General features: G+C 45.7%; 1 protein-coding gene across 13 annotated transcripts in view; it reads right to left on the bottom strand.

Moving 5' to 3' along the window:
• The window catches only part of LOC146407101 (uncharacterized), a 189,821-nt gene that overhangs the window by 21,247 nt on the left and 146,448 nt on the right, over positions 1-22,126 (bottom strand). For 3 of the 13 annotated variants that reach the window (XR_014824328.1, XR_014824327.1, XR_014824305.1), the window contains exon 3: positions 21,263-21,369. The exons of 3 other annotated variants lie outside the window; for them this stretch is intronic. Coding sequence is in view for 2 of the 10 variants with exons in the window: in XM_084990251.1 (XP_084846377.1) it covers positions 741-855 (115 nt within the window). In the remaining 8 variants the exon portion in view is untranslated. Of the gene's footprint in view, positions 1-740; positions 856-10,308; positions 14,291-16,475; positions 21,370-22,126 lie in introns of those variants that run through there. 7 more of the 13 variants (XR_014824323.1, XR_014824326.1, XR_014824317.1 and 4 more) reach the window with 5 other exon arrangements.

Raw genomic sequence — 22,126 nt, 5'->3', positions numbered from 1 at the left:
TTTTTGCCTCTCTGAGATTCAGTTTTCACATCTACAGAATACAGGTGGTAAATTCCAAAGCCCTGTGTGTGTTTCCAGGGATGGTGCTGAAAGCTGTACAGATGTAAGAAAGAACTGACCCTCTGGCATGCACAACCAGACAGCCCAAGGGGCTCTGTGGGCAGCTACAGAAGGTTCTTCCAAGCAGGACCACGTGTTTTCCTCTGGAAAGGATGCTTTTGATTGAGGCTGTTGCATTTAAGTGTGTGCTCATGAACACTGCTGGGTTACCCCTCCGCGCCTAGAGGTAAATTGGGAACTGGCACCCTCCTCATTCTCATCACCGCAGGACTTAAGCCTCGTAAACCTGAGTGTGGAAGAGAGATACCTGACTTTCTTTGGCTGCAGGAACTACAACTGATGGCCTGTATTTGGTGTGATTAAATATGCCAAAGTGAGAAAAGAGATGTGGTAGTGGGATTATGTCCAGGATTAAAGAAATTGACCTCATCTGCACAATCAACCAGTCATACTTCTATGTACAGAGGGCACACCGGTCTTTCATGTTTAGAAAGCGTCTTGCCCCTTGGGAACTTCTGGACCTTGTATGTGAGTGTGGGCACCTGTGAGTACAGGCACGTGCAAATGTGGTAGTGTGTATTACACGTAAATGCATATGCTACATGGGTACGGATGTATATGGATGTGCATTTGTGTTTGTGTGTCCATGCACATGTGTGCATATGTGTATATATACTCACCCTCTCTCACAAAGAAGGTTTGCTCAGTTGCATCAGGGCCAGGGGATGATTTAATAAGCCCTGGGTCTCCTTGTCCTATATGCTGAGCTATGGAAATGGAAAAGCCTTTCCAAATCTGAAAGACAGATTAGTTCATTTTCAGGTTTTGCCGTGAATCGGTGGTTCCTAGAATGGCTAATGGCTCAGAGAGGCAGCATTTGCATCCAGCAGTGTCAGAGTGCTGTGGGAGTAGTGGCTAGGAGGTGATTTAGGATAGCTATTTGGAAATGTCTACCATTTTCCAATAATGGTTGAGAAATTACCTCTCCTGAGAAATTTCAAGAGGGCCCTGGAACAATGATGGAGGAGGTTGGGGGAAAAGGCAGATTCCTCCTGTCTGAGCAGCATGGCTGCAGGTGTCCAAATATTCTGGTATTCTAGCTACCTCCAGGCAGATCAGCTGCAATGATTGTGCTGTTGCCCACCCTGATCTGTGCAAGTGCTCATCTCCCTGCACCTCCCCCGGGTCACCCCCCTACATCCATCTGATGAAATTAGTACTTGAAATACAATAAAGTGATTAGTTCACTTGACTGTGACAAACATATTTAATCTTGACCGATCGATAGTGTCAGAAAACCAGTGCCATTAGTTAAATTATCCCCTGGACTCAGAGAAGCAAACAGCCTAATTGAAGAAGGCAAACTCCCAAGGTCTCCTTCAGCCCAGGCACCTCCCACCTTACGGGCCTAGAGGGCTCTGATTTGAACTTTAGTTGTAACCTGCTTTCTCTCCAGCCACCAATGTCTAGACCCACCCTGGGCCTCAGTTTCCCCATCTGTCAGTATAGTGCAGGGATGAAAAGGAGAGACTGGAGCTAGGCTCAATTCAAATCAGCATCGCTAACTAGCTGATCATGGGCAAGTGACCTAACTTCTCTGTGCCTCCATTTCTCCTGTAAAATGGGGGTATCTGGGTCCTTGGCAGGGGCAGGTGAAAGAAGTCTGGACTGGATTCTCTTCCTGGCTCTGCAGGGCCACACTCTGATGGCTTTGGCTCCTTCCCTCTCTCAGCCTCAGTTTTCCCATCCATAAATGAGCAAATGAGATGGGTTGATTGTTGAGGTTTCTGTAACTCTGATGGTTCCACGAGCCTCGGAGCCTATAGCCCTGGTCAATGTACACAGGAGTCACTAGAAGTGAGCTGGGCCCAGGAATGCTATGTTAGAATGCCTTTGAGGCAATGAAACTAATGTTTGTGGACATGGAAGGTGCAGAATAAAGTTAGTAGCACAGTGAAGCATGATTTCTGGGTATAGAAGAAAATCAATTCCATTTCATTTTAGCCCAATAACTCTCAAACACCTGATGTCCACAGTGGGTCTGCATATACCAAGGGAGGTAACTCACTTAATCATTCATTCATTCATCCAGTGTTTACTAAGCATCATTGCTGTGGCAGACCTTGTATTGGGAGTAGAGATACAGGGAAGGACCAACCCCATGTTTTGTCTTTTGTCTCCAGGGACTCACAGACTCATGAACAATCACCTTTAATATGATGCTGCATTAGTTTGCAATGGCTGATATAATAAATTATCACAAACTCAGTGACTTAAAGCAATACAAACATTATTATCTTACAGTTCTAAAGATCAGAAATCCACCGTGGGTCTCAATGGGCTAAACTCAAGGTGTTTTCCTTCCTGGAACTTGTATGGGAGAATTCCATTATTTGCCTTTTCCAGCTTCTAGAGGCTTCTTGTATTTCTTGGCTCATGGTCCCACATCACTTGACCTTTACATCCCCTGTCACATCCCTTTTCTGTCTTCCACACTTCTTCCTCCTTCTCTTTTTTTTTAATTTTAAAAACTTTATTCAAAATGATAGATTTATTTATCATATCCATGATGGTTATGCATTTTAAAGTTGACAGAGAGCAGAAAAGTTTACCAAGTTCTGCCTCCTTCTTACAAGACCCTTATGAGTAAATGGCCCTGCCTGGATAATCCAGGATACTTTTCCCACCTCAATAGCCTTAATTTAATCACATCTGTAAAGTCCTTTTTGCCATGTAAAGTAACAAATTTCAGGGATTGGCACCTGGACGTCTTATGTAGGTAGCTGGGGCAGAGAGGCATTATTCTATCCAGTACAGACATAAAAGTCCCAAGGCTGGAATAAAAAGAAGACTAGGGGTCACTTTTTCCAGGAAGCCTTAAAGGCTTGATTAGAAATGATCCTTGGGAACCCCTGTACACTGTTGATGGGAGTATAAATTAGTGCAGCCACTATGGAAAACAGTATGAAGTTTCCTTAAAAAACTAAAAATAGGAGTTCCCATTATGGCACAGCAGAAACAAATCCGACCAGGAACCATGAGGTTGTGGGTTCAATCCCTGGCATCTCTCAGTGGGTTAAGGATCCGGCATTGCCATAAGCTGCGGTATAGATTGCAGATGTGGTTCAGATCTGGCATTGCTGTGGCTGTGGTATAGGCTGGCCGCTGCAGCTCTGATTAGACTCCTAGTCTGGGAACCTCCATATGCTGCGAATGTGGGCCTAAAAAGACAAAAGACAAAAAAGAATCCTAAAAATAAATGATCTAGCAATTCTACTCCTGGATGTATATGTGGAAAAAATGAAAACTCTAATTTGAAAAGATATATGCACCCCAATGATCATTATAGCACTATTTACAATAGCTAAGAGAGACATGGAAGCAACCCAAATGCCTGTCAATAGAACACTGGACTAAAGAGATGTGGTATGTACACGTACACACACACACACACACACACACACACACACACACACACACACACACACACACTGGAATATTACTCAGCCATAAAAAGAATGAAATATTGACATTTGCAGTAACATGGACGGACCTAGAGAATATTATGCTTGGTGAATTAAACAAGTCAAACACAAATATTATATGATATCCATTACTTGTGAAATCTTAAAAAAAATACAAATGAATGTATATACAAAACAGAAACAGATTGACAGACACAGAAAACAAACCTATGGTTACCAAAAGGGAGGGAGAGGAGGGGAAGGACAAATTAGGAATATGAGATTAAAAGGTAAGAAACTACCATGCATAAAATAGGTAAGTAGTAAGGTTTTACTGCCTAGCAGAGGGAATTATACACAATATCTTATAATAACCTATAATGGAAAATCTCATACAGGTTTATATTAAAAAACCCCAAAGGTCAGAAGATCTAAATAGATATTTCTCCAAAGAAGACATACAGATGGGCAAAAAGCAGATGAAATGATGTACAACATCAGTAATTATTACAGAAATGTAAATCAAAAACCACAACGAGGAGTTCCCGTCGTGGCGCAGTGGTTAACGAATCCGACTAGGAACCATGAGGTTGCGGGTTCGGTCCCTGCCCTTGCTCAGTGGGTTAACGATCCGGCGTTGCCGTGAGCTGTGGTGTAGGTTGCAGACACGGCTCGGATCCCACGTTGCTGTGGCTCTGGTGTAGGCCGGTGGCTACAGCTCCGATTCAACCCCAAGCCTGGGAACCTCCATATGCCGTGGGTGAGGCCCTAAAAAGAAAAAAAAAGAAAAAAAAAAAAAAGTCTACAAACAATAAATGCTGGAGAGAGTGTGGAGAAAAGGGAACCCTCCTACACTGTTGATGGGAATGTAAACTGGTGCAACCACTATAGAGGACAATATGGAGGGTCTTTAAAAAACTAAATATAGAACTACCATATGATCCAGAATTCCCATTCCTGGGCATATATCTGGAGAAAACCATAATTGAAAAATATACATGCACCCCAATGTTTATTGCAGCACTACTTACAATAGCCAAGACATGGAAGCAAACTAAATGTCCACCAACAGAAGAATGGATAAAGAATATGTGGTACATATAGACAATGGAATATTACTCAGCCATAAAAAGGAGTCAAGTAATGCCATTTGCAGCAGAATGGATGGACCTAGAAATTATCACACTAAGTGAAGTAAGTCAGAGAAAGACAAATTTATCATATGAGATCAATAAATGTAGAATCTAATAAAAAACAATACAAAAGAACTTATTCACAAAACAAAAACAAAGATTTCAAAACCAAACTTAGGGTTACCAAAGGGAAAATACAGGGGAGAGGGATAAATTAGGAGATTGGGATAAACATATATATACATACACACACATACACACTATATATATAAAATAGATAAGTAATGAGGACCTACCACATAGCACAGGGAAATCTACTCAGTACTGTGTAATAACCTATATGGGAAAAGAATCTGAAAAAGAAATGGATATATGTATGACTGACTTACTTTTATACCTAAAACTGACATAACTTTGTAAGTCAATTATACTCCAATAAAATTTTTAAAAGTAAAACAAAAGCAAACCTATAATGGAATATAATCTGCAAAAAAATAATACCAACCTCAAAACTGAATCACTATACTGTACACCTGAACCTCATACAATCTTGTAAATCAATTATACTTCAACTTAAAAAAAAAATAAGTTGTCTTTGAAGCATGAGTAGAATTTGGGCTTCTGAAGCAGGGGGAAGAATATCCCAGGTGATAAGAACAATAGCAGCAAAGGCCTGTTTGGAGACACCATGGCTGGAAATAAGCAGCTGAGATAGGAGAGAGACAGAGGCCAGGCCAAGGAAGGCCTCGTATGCCATGCTTCAGTGACAGGGAACCACAGAAGGGTTTTAGACCAGGAAGCAGTCAAATCAGACTCGAATTTCGTAACAATTACTCTGGCTACAAATTAGGGGATCAATAGGAGGGGGTAAACCGAGATCAGGGGCACCAGCAAGAAAGCTGCTGTGGAGATCCCGATGAGATGAGGAGGCCGGAATACGATTTTGGCAGGGACAGAATTGACTGGGTAGAGGACATGATGGAAAGGAGAAGGCTTAGACAACTCCCAGGACCCTGGCTTGGGTGACGGGGTGGAGAGCAGAGCTGGGGCGCCCAACTAAGAGAGGCACCTGATCTCTAAGTCCTTTCTTCAGGATGGCAATACTCTCAATCTCAGAGGCACTGTCAGCTGCTGCTATGCTTCCATCCCCACAGTGACTGGGCCCGGACCAGACCTGGCTGCCACTCCCCAGGCAGAATAGAATGCCAAGGCTCAGTGCCTCTGGCGTTGCCACATGCTGCAGACTGAGCAAGGCCCAAGGCCCATGCGTCCTCCCATAGGAGGGAATTCATACTCTCCAGGACTGATATTTGTTGGAGGGAAATGCACCTGTTTCCAATTACTGTATGTCAGGCTGATAGAATGTTGGACTGAAGATAATTTCCAATGAATAAGATGTGTTCGGTGTGGCGTATTACTAGGAGAGGACAATATCCTGAACATACCCCATGAGGAAGGCCATGGGGTAAAGGACTCAGCCCCAACCGTGCTCAGGTTCCCCAGGCTGGCGGATTTGAGAGTCACCTGAGCTGGATACCTCTTTCCAGTTAGTTCCCTTTGATAAGAAACAGAACACCAAGGTTGTTAAGCCATAAGCTTTGGGATCTGGCAGCCCTGGTCTTCAAGTGCCAGCTCTACTTCTCAGCGGCTGGGGGACCTCAGCAGGGTCTTCGGGATTGGCCATCAACCTCTTTGCAGTATCAGAGGGAAGTGCTAACACTTTGCCCTTTGCATCCTTGGGGCTTTTCCTGGACATCACACAGCCTTAAAACTCCCTCCCTAATAAGAATCCACCTAGGGGAGGGGAAAGAGCAATTAACACCTTTCCATTCCCTGGGGACTGGCCCTGTCCCCTGCCAATTACTGCATCAAGACCCACCTGCGCTTGAAAGGGGTGACCAATTATCAGGAATAAGTGTGAAAGTGAGTCTGCTGCCTGGAGCCTCATCACCTGACTCTTCATCAGCCGCAGGGAGGGGGGTTCAGTCCCTGCTCCCCCCCAGTAAGGGAGGATCAAAAAAAGATGATGGATTTTCCGAGTGTTCACCCAGCCTTGGGAAGAAAGGGAGCTCACTCTGCATTGTCAGTAGAATTAGGAGAGGCTTGTGTTTTTTTTTTTGTTTTTTTTTTTTTTAACTATTATATGTATGTCTCTGGCAGCTAATGCATTTACCTATTTGTGTATCTGTATTTCCTCTAACTCTATTTTCCCTGCTGGTTCCAAGAAGGAACCAGCCGGTACTTTCCCTTGACCCCAGAGAAGCTGTTTGCAGGCATCAGTCCTTTGTTGGCCTTTGTTTTCAAAAAACTAGAGCTGCTTGAGGGGTTCCTGCAAGGGAGGAAAGGAGAAAGGAGCTGGCCTGTGAGAAGAGAGATTCCCCAGCAGGCCAGTGAGGAGCCAGGTCAGACCCACTTCCCAGAAGCTGCCAGGGGAGCTGTCAGGCTTCAGAGGGGCACAGCTGAGTGCCACCAAAAAGGCTGGACTCTACCTCCTCAGCGGCCTCCAGCCTCAGTGGCCACAGGGCAACTGGCAGTGACCACATGTTGGCCAGGAGCGGCAGCCTCAACAGACTGGGCCAAGAGCTGTTCTCTCCTTCTTGAAGACATAACTGTGCCAGACAGTGTTCTAGGTACTAGGCATGGAGCAGTGAGAAGAGGGCAGAAAAATTCTCTACTCTTACCTTACAATGTTTCATTTTTCAAAGATACATAATTTAGTAAGAGCTAGTGATTAAGTGCTACTGATAGGGATGGAGTAGACACAGGTAGTTGTAGAAGTTCCAATAAGGGACTGTAGATAAAGAGGGAAACCTAGGGGACGTTGGGAGACCACTGTAAGTTAATAACTGCTCAAGAAAGCTATCAGAACAAGGCAAGCTTGCTTGACTAGTGGAGGTGCAAAATTGCCTCAGGTCGTTGGGTGGGGGAATGGGTGAGGGCTGCATTCAGATTCAGACCAAGGGCAGGAGTTTGAGGACCGCCCTTCCGCTGATTTGAATATACACCTTATCCGATTCTAAGGAGGAACTACTGCTCAAAGAAAGAGGAAGAGGCAGTCTTTTCCAACCCCCACCCCCCCACCACACTTGGATGATAAAACTGTAGCCCACCTATTCCTGGGGCAGAGCCTCCTTGTCTGCCTAACTAGCATCTCTCACAAGTGTCCTATCTTAATAAATCTATTCGTTCCCTATCACTTTGTCTCTCACTGAATTCCTTCTGGGTGGAGGCATAAAGAACCTGAACTTTAGTAAGTCCAGACATCAGGGTGAGTGATTCTAATTTAAAGTGTGGGTTCAAGTCCCAATTTGGGTTTTGGCTGGGTTTGAGTCCCAGCACATGGGTTCAAGCCCCAATCTGTGTTCTGGCTAGGTTCAGGCCATTAGTACTGTCAGTTTCACCACAAGCAATAATGAACAAAACAAAAATCACAAAAACAAAACAGGGTGAAGGCACAGAGGGTGAGGGTGGAGGTCATTAAAGGTTTCTCTGAAGGGGGAGGTTTGAGCTGATGTCTGATGGAAAAAGTAAGTGAGCCAGTTAAACTATAGGGGAAGGGCATTCCAGACAGAGAGGACAGTAACTGCAAAGGCCCTGGGATAGGAACATTAGCATGTTCTAGGAGCCTTGAGATGATTAGGAGGCTAAGGAGGAATGACCAGGGTGAGTCTGGTAGGAGATGAGGTTGGCCTGGAGGAAACAGAAGTTTCCTCCCTTCCAGGCCAGACAAATCTGCATTTATATCCTAAGGCCTGTCACCATGTACAAGCTTGATCCTCACCTGCAGCATGGGGCCAGTGACACCTCCCCTGGTGAGAATGATGTCCTGCACTTGACAGTGGCTACTGTAATTACCATGTGTTTATCATTGTTTAATCTCAGTCCTTCCTCTCACCATGTTCCCATTCCTGCACCACTAGAATTGGATGCTGTCTCTGCAGCAACTTTGGGCCTGTGATCAGGGCACCAGTGGGGTGGAGGGTTGAGTCTTCACCAGTAATTACTGCTCCCAGGAAGCCCTCTTGGCTTGGCTCCACACTCAGCATGGAGAGGACGACAGCCACTTGTCAGAAGCCTCCCAGAGAGACCACCTGGAAATGAGAGCAGCCCTGACGGGGGAGCTGTGCTGAAGGGGGAAGGGCTTACAGGCCCCTTTGTCATTAGGCAGCCAGAGCTGGAGGGATCGCTCCGGTTTAAATTAAGGATTTAATGAGATGAGGCCAAATTAGATGCAATTAAAAAGACACTTTAGAGCTGGCAGACGACCAAGAGAGGCAGTAATGACTTTCCTAGAAGGGAATCCCACAGGCTGGGGGTTGGGGGAAACCAGGAGGGCTTGGTTTTCTACTCCTGGAAACATCTAGGGTTGGGGGATGGGAGGATAAAATAGAATTAATCACTGGCAAATCTAGTCATCTAGCGAGGGCTAGATGACCCTCCGATGTCAGCCCAGGAAAGTCCTGAGAGACTGCCTAGACTCACAGTTTCCAAACTCAAATGTTGAAAGCCTTCTAGGATCCAAAGAAGACTTAGTAACTTCCCCAAGCATTGCCTAAATATGTATTTTTAAAATTATTTTAAATCTTGAGGCAAAAATGCTGTGTAGTCTCCCAAATTTTAGCCCACAGGGGCTACCAACATGCTGCATAGTGCAATTCTATGGATTCCAGGCAGACCTCAGGATAAAGTTTCTGCGGCCTGGACATCCTACGGATTCTGAGCAGAAGCTCCATTGCTAGGAAGGCTGCTCTCCTGCCTCACCTGCACTGCCCCCCTTGGGTAATACAGGCCTGGTCAGGGGCTCGCAGGTCACAATGTCCTCTGAGCCCACCCCTAGGTGACAGGTGAAGCACTCATTTAAATATCCAACTCGGAGTTCCCCTTGTGGCTCAGTAGTTAACAAACTGGACTAGCATCCATGAGGACTCGGGTTCTATCCCTGGCCTTGCTCAGTGGGTTAAGAATCCTGGTGTTGCCATGAGCTGTGGTGTAGGTCGCAGATCTGGCATTGCTGTAGCTGTGGTATGAGCCGGTGGCTACAGCTCCAATTCGACCCCCAGCCTAGGAACCTCCATATGCGGCAGATGCGGCCCTGAAAAGACAAAAAATAAGAAATAAAAACTTTAAAAATTTCCAACTCAGTTAAAGGTCTGCTCCTAACATTGCAGAAGGACCGGGTGCTGGGGGAGGAGAGTAAATGTGCCAGAAGTCTTAATATCATATGGGGAAAACTCTTTTTTAGCACTCAGCATAAATTTGGGCACTTCTTGTCTGACTTCCATTAATTCCAATGGGCTCAGTTTGGCAATGTGGTTACCCTGCTTACAATTCTAGATAACACATTTAGGATCCAACTGACTCCTAAAGCTTGGGCTTCACATGCAAAATAAGACAAATTGGACTGTTCAGAAAGCTTGAGTGAAGAGCTGTCAGAGATGGGCACCGAGGTGTGAGATTTTTTGAATGACAACCCTGGACATCCTTCAAGCTACATTTGAAAAGTCTTTTTCTACCAAACAACAAATATTTTAAATAATAAACCTACTAATCATCTCCCTCCAAATTTTAATACTCACAGTTTAAAGAACGGGGATTGGGTTTTGGTATCATTAATAATTCAACTGAAACAAAATAATTGCCTATTATTCCTCTTGAAGTTCTCAAATCAGTTTAATTGGAGAAGATTGTCAGATTGGAAGGTAAAGTATTCATTTAAAAATCCGTTACCATTTGCAACTATTTTCCTGGCTGGATTAGAATTTTTTTCAGGACTTTAATAATACAGTGAAACCAAATCTAAAAACGGAAATAAATTGGATATGGATGCCAATACCAGATTGCAACTATTATTTATGATAGCTAACTTCAAATTACTTGGGTTATTGAAATAGCCTCATTATCCTCATTGGCTGACTTTAAGTAGTGCTTGTACATTTAAACTGAAACATACATTTATAATAATGTCACTCCTGTCAGTTTTACGTAATGGAGTTTCACTGACAAATGTGTTTGAATATTAGTGCTGAAACAATTGGGAACTACTAGTCTAAGCCCATCGTGATACAAATAGGAAAACTACCCCAGAGAGAAGCAGTGACTTGTTCATTCAGACCACAGAATCAGCAGCTGGGCTGGTGTAGAAGCGGGATGCCCCTGTCCTGCAGCTGTAAAGAGGCCATCAAGGCTCTGCCCCAGCTCTGTCTCCTGCCTCTGCCTGGTCCAGACATCTTCTCTCTCAGTGGGACCCCTACAGATCTCCCCTCTCCATGCAGTCCTAAGCTCTAAGTTCCCTCCTTCAAAATCCTGGGTGGATCAGAAGAGCGGTTTCAGCCTCTTCTCCCTGGAGCCACTGTGTCATATGGGGGAGCCTGGACCCCACTATGGGGGGGAAAGGAAGACTAAGCAAGCAGAGCACTAGCCCCTAGCCCCAGCCCAGACAAGCCTGGTGAGGACAGAGCACAGAAGACTCTAACACTGGGGTGTCTTGGTTCAAAACCCACCTTGCTTCCCCTCTTACCAGACCTAAACCAGCTATGGCAATACTGCCTGCCAAGAAGGGATGCTGTGAAAATTTAGGAAATCAGTCTATTTAAGGCACAGGGAAAGCAGTAAATAACTTTTAGCCATTATTATCTGCTTTATAAGAAGAAATTGATGTAACATGTACCCCGCCCCTTTTTTTTCTAAGGCTGCACCTGCAGTACATGGAAGTTCCAGGCTAGAAGTTGAATCAGAGCTGTAGCTGGAGCCTATGGCATAGCCACAGCAATGCCAGATCCCAGGCACATCCATGACCTACACGGCAGCTTGTGGCAACACTGGATCCTTAACCCACTGAGGTAGTCCAGGGATCAAACCTGCATCCTCAGGGACACTATATCATGTTCTTAACTTGCTAAGCCACAACAGGAACTCCTTGGTGTCCTTTTTTCAGAAGGATTTGGCTGCTAATGAATGTAGGGTAAAACACCGGCTTAGAACACAAATTTAAAATATTTTTATTCTGGTATTTGAGGTCTTCAGCCTTTTCCATCCCTCTTCATATGCCCTACCTGCCAGCCACAGTGGTCTTCCCACTGTGACTCCCAAAGTGTGCCCCAACCGCCCCAGCCCTGCTCAGGCCTCCAGGTATTTGTGCACGCCACTCCCTATGCCTAAAGACTCCTGCTTACCTCTCAGGGCCCACCCCTTATTTCACCCCTTATCAGAAGCCACCCATGATCCCTCAGAATGGAGACTCCAGAATTTCTTTAGGAAAGTTTCAGGACAGCACTATATTTGATGGGTAGGGTGGTGGTGGCAAGGGGACTAAGAGATTTATCTATAAGCTCTGTACAACTTGTCCACTGCCTTTACTTAGATTCTGTGTTTATCTGGGGGTTGGCTTTGTGGGTCTGATGGAGATCAAGGGGAGTTGAAGCAACTCCCCACCTCTTTAGAATGAAGTTCTGCTTCTCCTTGGTGCTCTCAGCACAGGGCTTATCCTCATCTTGTAGTGGAGCTGTTGCTTGGGCTCCACATGCTCCTGGTTGTGTTCCTTCCCACCCTCTGCTCTCCAATTTGGGCTCTGCTCCTGCCAGCCACAAGCAGGACTAGCTCATAGCCTCCTGAGAAAAGCCACTGGCACCAGAACATTGCAGCTCATGCCCTCCAACTTCCCTGGCTCATTTCACAGGTGATATAACTGAGGCCACTGAAAAGAAAGATGAGGGCTTTACCTCAGACATATATTAGGTGCTCAGAAACACTTACATTTGGAGCCAGGCAGAGGGATGCGATAGAGGACCAGATTTCAATAAAAGTTGGACCAATAAATCAAGTTGTAGATAGTGAAATAAAACAAACAGCAGAAGTTATTAGACTAATCAATAACACGTGATTAACTATTACGAAAGTGAATACCAAATGCTGGTTGCCAGACCCTCAAGCCACGAAACAACTGTTGTCCAATGCAGTGGTTTTCAAACTCTACCACGCATCAGAATCACTTGGAGGGCTTGTGTAAACCCAGATATCTGGGCTCCACCTCTAAAGTGTCTGATCCAGTAGATCTGAGAATTTGCATTTCTAACAAGTCCCAGGGAATGATGATACTGCTGCACTGGGGTCACCCTCTGAAAACCACCAATCTTATGTTTTACCTTCTCCATCCTAAAGCCTACTGGGTGGCCCAGGTAGCTGCCATAGTGGACCTCAGCATGTCATTTGGGAATCAGAGTGTGATGGTCCCTCCCATCTCACCAATGGTCCCCACTTAAAAACAGTTTAGGCCAGACCTCTTTTCACCCCAAATCTCAGCCCTGCTGTATTATACTGAAATGGACTACTTATGGTCTGTCTCTCTCTTGGTTGAGGAGTCCCTTCCAGGTGGGGATCCTACCTTGTTCCTCTTGGGATTCCCAGGGCCTGAGACCCGGGTCTCACTGAGCATTTGCTTACTGAGATTTAAGGCTCACTGAGGGGCAGGGATGTGCCCAAGCTCACACAGGTGGTCAGAACACCTGGCCCCTCCTCTGACCCAAGCTCCAGATACCCCCAAGTATGACCGACTCTCTTTTCAAAACACTGAGAAGAGGCTTCCTAGCCTTGCAGCTTCTATCCAGGCCTCTTTTGAATGCCTCTCTGCCTCTCCTTTTGACATTTCTCAGAACTGCCAAAGTTCTCTCTAAAGGGCACCCATCCAGCCTCCCTTACAGCCTCTCTTCTTCAGGGAGCTCAGCCAAATTTCCCTCCCAGAACTTATCCTTCCTTCTAGGTTCTCTCTCTCCACCATTCTGGACCAAAGTTCTCTTCCACTTTACATCCTGGACCAAATGTCATCTCCCCCTTCACCAGGCCATTTGAAGCAGAACCAGTCCTTCTCATTTCTAGGCCCTTTTGCCCCTTTTCCCAAGATGCTCTGTTTCTGGGTCTTAATCCCCAGCGCACTTGATGCAGACAGAGGTCTGTTCTGACTCACCACCTTCCCCAGCCCCCTCTATGAAGTCTAATGTGGACGACTGTTGTTGCATCAATGAACCTCATCCTAAGAATGGGTTAGAAGGGTCACTAAGGAGCTACCCTTCAGGCTCCTAGGCTGCCCCTTGCCACCATTCATCAGCTTATCCTATCCTCTCAGCTAGTTCCAAAGTCACAATCACACTCCACAGTGACCCACCCCCCCCCAGAGGAGAGCCAGGAGGCGGTGCAGTTGTAGAAGCAGCATCTTCCAGGTCAGAAACAACAGGCAGCGTTAGGGAAAAAGGCATAAACCCAGCAAGTCTCTCCATGCTGGGCCCCACAAAATTTTCCCACCAACTATTTCACTAAGCTATTAAAAACACTGAGTCAGAAAAAAAAAAAAAAGTATTTTGGTTATCTATTGTAAAATAAACAACCGAAATGTAGTTATATAAAAAAACAATATTTCTCATGATTCTGTGGGTTGGCTGAGTCCAGGTGGGTAGTTCTCCCACCCACAGCATCAGCTGATGACGCTCATCTGGTAGCTGAGTGGGGCTGCAAATTCCAAGGAGACCTCCTCAGGTATCTGGTACCTTGGTGGTCCTCCAGGTGATCTCTCTGAGGTTTGGCTTGGGCTTCCTCACTGCATGGTGGTCTCAGGGTATAGACTTCTTGCATGGCAACTGGATTCTGAGAGAGAGAATGGAAGCTTCTAGTCCTCTTAAAGCCTGGGTTCAGAAGTCTCAAAACATCACTTCTGCCATTTTCATTGGGTCAAAGTTAATCATAATGCCTACTCCAGATTCAAGGGGAAGGGAAACAGACTACTTTCCAGTGGGTGGAGCAGCATCCCCAAACAAGGAGGGAAGGGATCAGTAGCAGCCTTCTTTGGAGACAATCAGCTTCATCAGAGAAGCTGTTAGAGGTCTTCTTTCAGTCCAGGAAGTATGCAGGAGTATGTGTGCACATACAGCTGTGGAAACTTCCAAACTATGTAGCCCTATAGATCTGGGTGGTCCAAACTTGAGAGGCCTTGAAGGCCAGCTACAGCAACAATCTGGGTGCAAAATGAAAGGGCCCTAGCCTTGAGGGTAGGTGGTCTGGATCCTTCTGCAGCCTTGTCTCTGATCCAGTGTGAGAAACTGGGCAAGGCCCTGCCCCACTCTGAGCCACCCAAATCAGATCCACCTCTGCCCAGGGGTCATTTGTCCATAACCGTCCATCAAAGCTGAGGTCCTTTTATCTTTAGCTATTTTCTAGGTTCCTGAAAAAGGACAGGGGGCCTCTCCTCTAGTTTTAACAATTTGACAACAGCACCTTGCCCCTAGATTTATAACCAGAAACTCTGGTATTGCTGAATTTAGCCCAGTGCTGGACTGTTTTAAAAAAGAGGTTCTTTAGAAGTACAGCTCAGATACAGAACAGAACACTGGAACTAAATGCCAGAGAAGAGTCACCAAAGTGTTCTCAGTTCATGCCCCCATTATATAAATAGGTATACCAAGGCAGCCTGATGTGAAGCAAGAAGGGCAGGGCTACAGAGAATTAATTTAGCCAAGCTCCCTCTCTCTGTTGGGAGCCCCCACCAGTCTTCCCCCAAAGTCCCACTTGCTAGGCTCAGGACTAGGCCAGAGGTCTCTGGGTGCTCAGGAATTCCAACCCCCTGCGAGGCCACAAGTGCCCAGAGCCTTCTCATTCAGGCTTCAGAGCAGCAGGGACAAAGCTGGGGAAAAATTTGGAAGCAGAGAGCCCCTAAGAGTGGAGGTGATAGGACCCAGTACTTGTCTGTGGGGACACTGGACAGGCTAGTGGAGGCCCCTCACCTGCACATGTCACCCTTCCCGGACCCTTGTCCCCATTCCCACTGTTTAGCTATTATGATGGTAGATATTTGGGTTTTTTCTTTTTCTTTTTAGGGTTGCACCCATGGCATATGGGCTATGGGTTGAATAGGAGCTGCGGCTGCTGGCCTATGCCACAGCCACAGCAATGCCAGATCCGAGCCACATCTTCAACCTATGCCACAACTTGTGGCAACGTCAGATCCTTACCCACTGAAGGAGGCCAGGGATCGACCCTGTATCCTCACAGAGACTGTCGCGTTCTTAACCCACTGAGCCACAATGGGAACTCCTGATAGCAGATATCTGGTATATCCCATCAGACTTCAGCTGAGTTTCTGATTCACTCTTCCCTGCTCCTCAAACAGAGTCTATACTCTCCAGCTTCTTGGCAATGACACATACAGTTCTCTCTGCCAGAAATGCCATCGTCCCACTTGATGATTATCATTCATCCTCCCAGTCCCAGGCTTCCCCTCCAGGAAGCCCTACGCCCTCCTCCCTGTGTTGGAAGAGACCTCTCCCTTCATTGAGCCCTCACTGCCTGTTGCCTTCACCTCCCAAGGCTAGGGACACATTCTGCCTTCGTTATAACAGGTTGCTGGACAGAAGCCACTCAGCAGTGGGAATGCCCACTGACTTGAGGGTCAGTGAACTGGATTTTAACTTGGGCTGATCTTCTGCCTCCCTGTGAGACCTTGGCAAAGTGACTCTGGGCCTCCATCTCTTCATCTCCAGGACAAGGAGATCTCCAGGGTAATTCATCACTAGGGAAATGTTCATAGCTTCATTTGTTTGCTACACCCCACGGTAACTGAGTCCCTTCCCCACAGCATGCCCTGTCCTAGGTGCTAGGGATATAGAAGCTCCTGAGACAAAGATTCACGTACAGGTGATTGGCAGTTTGGGACTGGCATATGCACACTACTATACATGGAGCAGATGGGCAATGGGGCTTTCTGTATAGCCCAGGAGACTCTACCCAATATTCTGTGATAACCTATATGGGAAAAGAATCTGAAAAAGAATGGATATGTGTATAACTGAATCACTTTATTGTACAGCAGAAAGTATCAACATTGTAAATCAACTATTCTTCAACAAAACTTTAAAAGAAAATTTTAAAAAACATTGAAAAAAAAAAGAAGAAGGTGCTCTGAGGAAAAGCAGTAAGAAAGTGGGAAGCAGGAGAGGGAAGGGAAGACACAGGAAGGAGGTCTCACAGAGGGCAGCTTTGGCCTCATCCCACCAGGACGGCCCTGTCCCCAAACCAGGAAGCTGGGCTCCACACACCTGCACCTGCACATCATTAGCTAAGAAGAAGCTGAATTCCCAGACACATCAGTCTGTCTGCCATTGTAGGAAGTTTCCAGTAGCCTGGGGCAGGCTGCTGAAGGAGCATCACAGGTGTGGACCAGTGAAAGCTGAACACAGGAGGTTGGGAAGGAGAGGAGCATAGAACCCGCAAAAGGCCTCTGCGGAGCACCAGGTGGAGCCCCACCACCGCCCCATCCTCCTCTCATGCTGGCACTGTCCCTGCATTCAAGGGGTTCGCGGGGGGAGGGGGAGATGTATTTGTTAAAAGGGAAATTCATATTCACAGATGATCTGGGGTAATTAATTGTCTCCACTTTTCTGAAGCACACCTGCAAAATGAGGAGTTATAAACTAGGAACTGAAGCATGCGCAAGAGGGGGACAGAGGCACCAAGCCGGCATTATCAAACCTGATTTGCATCTTACACTCCCCACCCCCAAGTCAGGCTGCTGGCTGCCTTTTGCCAGCAGGATGGTTAAGACAAGTCAGGAATCACAGGGCTCTGTCTCCCCACAGACTAATTGCAAGCCCAGGATATCAAAATGGACAGATTTCCCCAGGGATATGGACATGTTTTCATAATTCTGACAGTCTCCTTTCATCCTACATCTCTAACAGAGCTAGGACATTAATCAAGTCTTTTCCTAAGCAAACCCACACTCCTACCTTTGGTTTAGGGGCAAAGAGGATGGGGATGGGGAAAGAACAGAGTGTAGAGTCCTGAGAGGGCTGTCTCTAGGTGACATAATTGAGAATCTGTGAACAGGGATTCTGTATTCCCAGTTGATCTGGGCACCCAATCCTAACACTTGTGGAAAGCATAGACTGTCAGAGCTGAGGCGCTCTTACTCTCCAAGCCCTGCCTTCCAAGCTGTGCTCCTCCAAGTCCAACTTTGCAAGAAGGGACCATCAAGATCCCCAGGAGGGGCAAGCAACTCAGCCCAGTGTCCAGAGTATGGCCTTCCACAAAGGAGGCCACTTGAAAAGCATCTGCAGGAGTTCCCGTCATGGCGCAGTGGTTAATGAATCCGACTAGGAACCATGAGGTTGCGGGTTCGATCCCTGCCCTTGCTCAGTGGGTTAACAATCTGGCGTTGCCGTGAGCTGTGGTGTAGGTTGCAGACGCGGCTCGGATCCCGCGTTGCTGTGGCTCTGGTGTAGGCCGGTGGCTACAGCTCCAATTAGACCCCTAGCGTGGGAACCTCCATATGCCGCGGGAGCAGCCCAAGAAATAGCAAAAAAAAAAAAAAAAAAAGAAAGAAAAGAAAAGGCATCTGCAGCTGGAGGAGTCCTAGTTGCTCTGACCTGGCAGAGCTATTCCTGGTAGGCTGCAGAGCCAGTGGGACATGGAGAGTGGAGGGCAGGAGAGGGTCCAACAAGCTGGAACATAGCCTGGCCTGGACCAGAGCTCCCGGCTCCTGGTTTAACTTCCTCTCCTTTACCATCTTCCTTCTCCCCCAGTAAAATCGGAACTTCAGAGCACGATGCCTGAAAGGGAACCTAGAGGTGATGCAGTGCAAACCTTCTGCCATCACCTGCCTAGAGGATCTCATAGCAAAGGCCCATCCTACCTTACAATGGACCCACCCAGCCATGGTCAGCTCACAGCCTCTCCTCTCCCGGAAGTCCCTCCTGTCTTTGTACAGATCTGATACAAAAGTCTTCCTCCTATTGTTTCCCGAACTGCCTGCTGCTCAACGTTCTCATTCCACTTCTGGGGCCTCACAGAGCACAGCTATTCCCTTCCTCTGGAACAGAGCCCTTTAGATGGCAACAATAGTAATGACAACCATAAGAGTACCTTACTCCTTAGAAAAGATTTCTATCAGTCCTTCCTGGTCAATGGCTACCTTATGGACCCTTGATAGTAACAGCCCCAATTCTTCACTATCTTTTAGTATTTTTGCCTTCTTTATGCTTCTTGTTCCTCGTGAGAACACAGTCCAATATGCACAGTAAGGATCCTACCAGTCTATTTAACAGCAGCGGCCAACAGAAGGGCTGGGATTTGCTCAAGATCCCAGAGCACAGCTGGACCCCGAAGTTTTCCATTTTCCTTAGACGAACACTTGGGTGCTGGGTCTCTGTGGCTGTGGGGCCCTCGTTCTCTCATTTAGCAAGCATCCCTGGTGCTTCCCTCAGGGCCCATCCAACCTTACAGGCCTCCTAATTGGGGTGACATTGAAATGTGTGTCTGACTCCCGTGGCTGTGATATTTAAATCATCTGAGCCCCACATGGGAGGGTGGGGAGGTGGCTGCACAGTTTTGAGTACCCAGAATCCTGAGTCTGTGAGTATCCATTCCCCCCTCCTCAGTCAGGCTGCCTGCAGTCATGTGGGCCCCAGTGGTTAAATTCCACATACAGAGCTGGGGCTCTGATGTCTGACCTTCAAATATAGGGCAGCTGTGGCTGGCGGGAGGCAGCTGGGAGCCGCTTACTCATAATGCCAGCTGACTCATTTTTTCATCCTCTCGGCCAATTGGTGGGTGAATTAATTAAGTGATGCAGACAGAAGAAGCAGCTATAGGCTTCACTTTGCTGGCCTTAGAGTCCTCCTGCTTTGAATTCCTTTAGATGGATTATGGGGTTGGAGGAGCACTGTGTGGAGACTTAGGTGAACTGGGTTTGACTCTTGGTTTAGCTACATATAGCAGCTTGATTGTACTGCTCTGGACAAGTCCCTTCCCTAACCCAGGCCTCAGTTTGCTGGTCTTCACAATGAAGAAATTGATACAGGGAGTGTAAGGGGGCACTTTTCAGGATGTCACTCTCCATAGCCTCATGCATGAATGAGCTGGGCAAATGGCAAGGACAGAGACAGAGATTACAAGCTGACGGCCTGAGAATTGCATCTGTCTCATGGATATGTTTTATTTAACAAGTATACTGCTGTATGGGGATATATTTTTGAGTATATTTCAATTGGAAATATGTTTTCGGTTTGGCCCAGCCCCCACCATTCCCTATTTTCCTACACCTGGTTCTTTGGGGGATCAGTCTGGCCTCTGAAGACATTTGAGTTTGCAACTCCTGTGCCAGTTGAATTATTTTCTATGAACGGGATAATAAGAGTGAAGACAGTAATAGCCATACTCATTTTATGCTTCCAGCTTAACCAAACCATTTTCCACCCATTGAAGTGTTTGGCTTGATGCTAGTGTCTCTGCAATTTCATGAAGTCTCAATTTCCTTATTTTTCCATCCACAGAGAATTGTGGTGAGGATCAGTTTGGCCATGTACGGTAGGGATTAAATTTATTATTCCAAAAGCTGCTTGCCAGAATCATTGCATTTCAGAGATGAAAGCTGAATTCACCTTAGTGGACAATTGCTTTGTTTGGGAAAACACACTATTGGACATTTGTTATCTAAAGACAAGGCCTAGGACTTGATTTTGAGAAGTGGGGGGGACCATGGTGAAGGTTATGATGGATGAATGGAAACAAAACTGCTCCATATAATACAGTAAAATTAGGTCATACTTGGGTAGAGAGTTTATGAAGTTAAATGATTCCAGATTTCTTGAGGTCTCAAAAGCAAGATTTGGGGGACCTGAAGACCTGAGAGAGAAGACACAAGAAAAGACTTTTGTCCCCAAGCAGGGTAAACTTGAGTGGCATGGACCAAAGGAGACATAATTAGTTAGTGACTCTCCAAAAAGCTACAGCTTCTTTGATGATGATACTAATTTTTAAAAATTAACCATGTGAAACTGACAAATGTTAACACGCTAGTCACCAAATTATAGCCTGTGGGTCAAATCCACCCCACTGCTTATTTCTGTAACTGCTTGCAAGCTAAATACGGTTTTTATATTTTTACATAGTTGGAAAAATCAAGAGTATTTTGTGACCTGTGAAAATGACACAAAATTTGAATTTCAGTGTCTGTAAATAAGGCTTGTTGACTTGTCCACTCTCTGTTTGTGTACTGCCCACAGCTGCTTGCGCACAGTGGCAGAGGTGAGTAGTTGTGATAGCTTGTGTGTGGCACCCGCCAGCTTACAATCACTTGAGGAAAGGGGCACAGAGCCCTTGAAAGAGGAATGGGGCAATCATCACCCTATAAACTCACTCTGGTGTTTGGGAATCCTTTCTCCTAAGCACTAGCCTCCCTGTCAGAAAGGAAACATAGGAAAAGAACAGGGAGTTATAATTCAATGATGTATTGAACAAAGTGATTTGTTGGATGAAATCAGATGCAACATGGTTGGTGGGGCAGGGTAGGGTGACGTTTACAGACTCAAATCAGATAAATAATGTAAGTAATGGGGTTGGTAACTTGCACCTAGAGGGCCTGGGTTATGAGTCTGACTCTATTTCAACAATACAGACTTGGAATCCCCTGATGTCACATGGAAAAGACCTGAGAGGTATCACGTAGGATGATTAGGGTTCTAAGTCTCCAGTGCCAGCCACGCCTCTGGACAACCAGCACTGGTTGCCCTCTGAGATGGTAACTAGAGCATGGCTATGAATGAGGGACCAGGAATCTCTGCTCACTTGAAATGAGGGTTGTATTCCGGGAGTGGTGACCTCAATTTTCTTGAGACGAGCTGTTCTCCTTAATGAAAAGGGGTCTTCTTCTTTTTATTTTTTTTTTTTAACCCCTGGAAGGTAAAAATTAAATACAAAAATATCAGTCAACAAACCCCATAATGTCAATATGTTTGTGTTAAGTTTAAGAATGGTCTGTACATACTTGGTATTTGCAGGGTTGCAATGTGTAAGAGAATTTGGCATATCTGAGGTTTCATTGTAAATGTGTAATTGAGCAATTGATTTTAGACTTGTGATTTTAAATTAAAGGTTGTAAGAGAATTTGATTAGTTTTATAAACAGTATTGGAATGTTTATGAGAACTTGAGAATCACCATATTTAGGATTTTGATTTATTAAATTTACAAGAGTAGTTTAAGTGCTTGGAAAGGTTTTGCTTGTTAGGTCAGGCACATGAAGTGCTCTGGATGAAAGCAGGATGCATCAAATTTATAAATGTACTTCAAAATGCTTAAAGGAATCTAACGAAATAAACTGTAAATGAGACCATTTAAGGGAATTTGGATTTACAATTAGGATAACAAAATTTGAATCTGAACTTAAAAGCTTAGGAAAAAATAGGTTTTTCAATCTGTTACTTTTTTCTGCATCAAAAAAATATCATCCTCAGTCATCAAGAACTCCCTTTCACACTCGCTATGTCTAAAAGGAGGTCATCGTTGTTATCCATTCCAAACAGTGGTTCCAGAAGCTAAACAGCTCTGCCACACATTCAGGTGTCCAGGTGAGTGTCCTGGAGGCAGGTTGCTCCCCACTTTCCACCTCTCTACATCGACAGAGCCCCTGTTACTTACCCTCCTTCACATA

Source organism: Sus scrofa, chromosome 1 (genome assembly GCF_054392235.1).
Source record: "Sus scrofa isolate SSC_HxYL_T2T_F1_AM1 chromosome 1, Sscrofa_HxYL_maternal_Yorkshire_Landrace_v2.0, whole genome shotgun sequence".
NCBI classification, from domain to species: domain Eukaryota; kingdom Metazoa; phylum Chordata; class Mammalia; order Artiodactyla; family Suidae; genus Sus; species Sus scrofa.
This window is presented reverse-complemented; position numbering and strand designations above follow the sequence as displayed.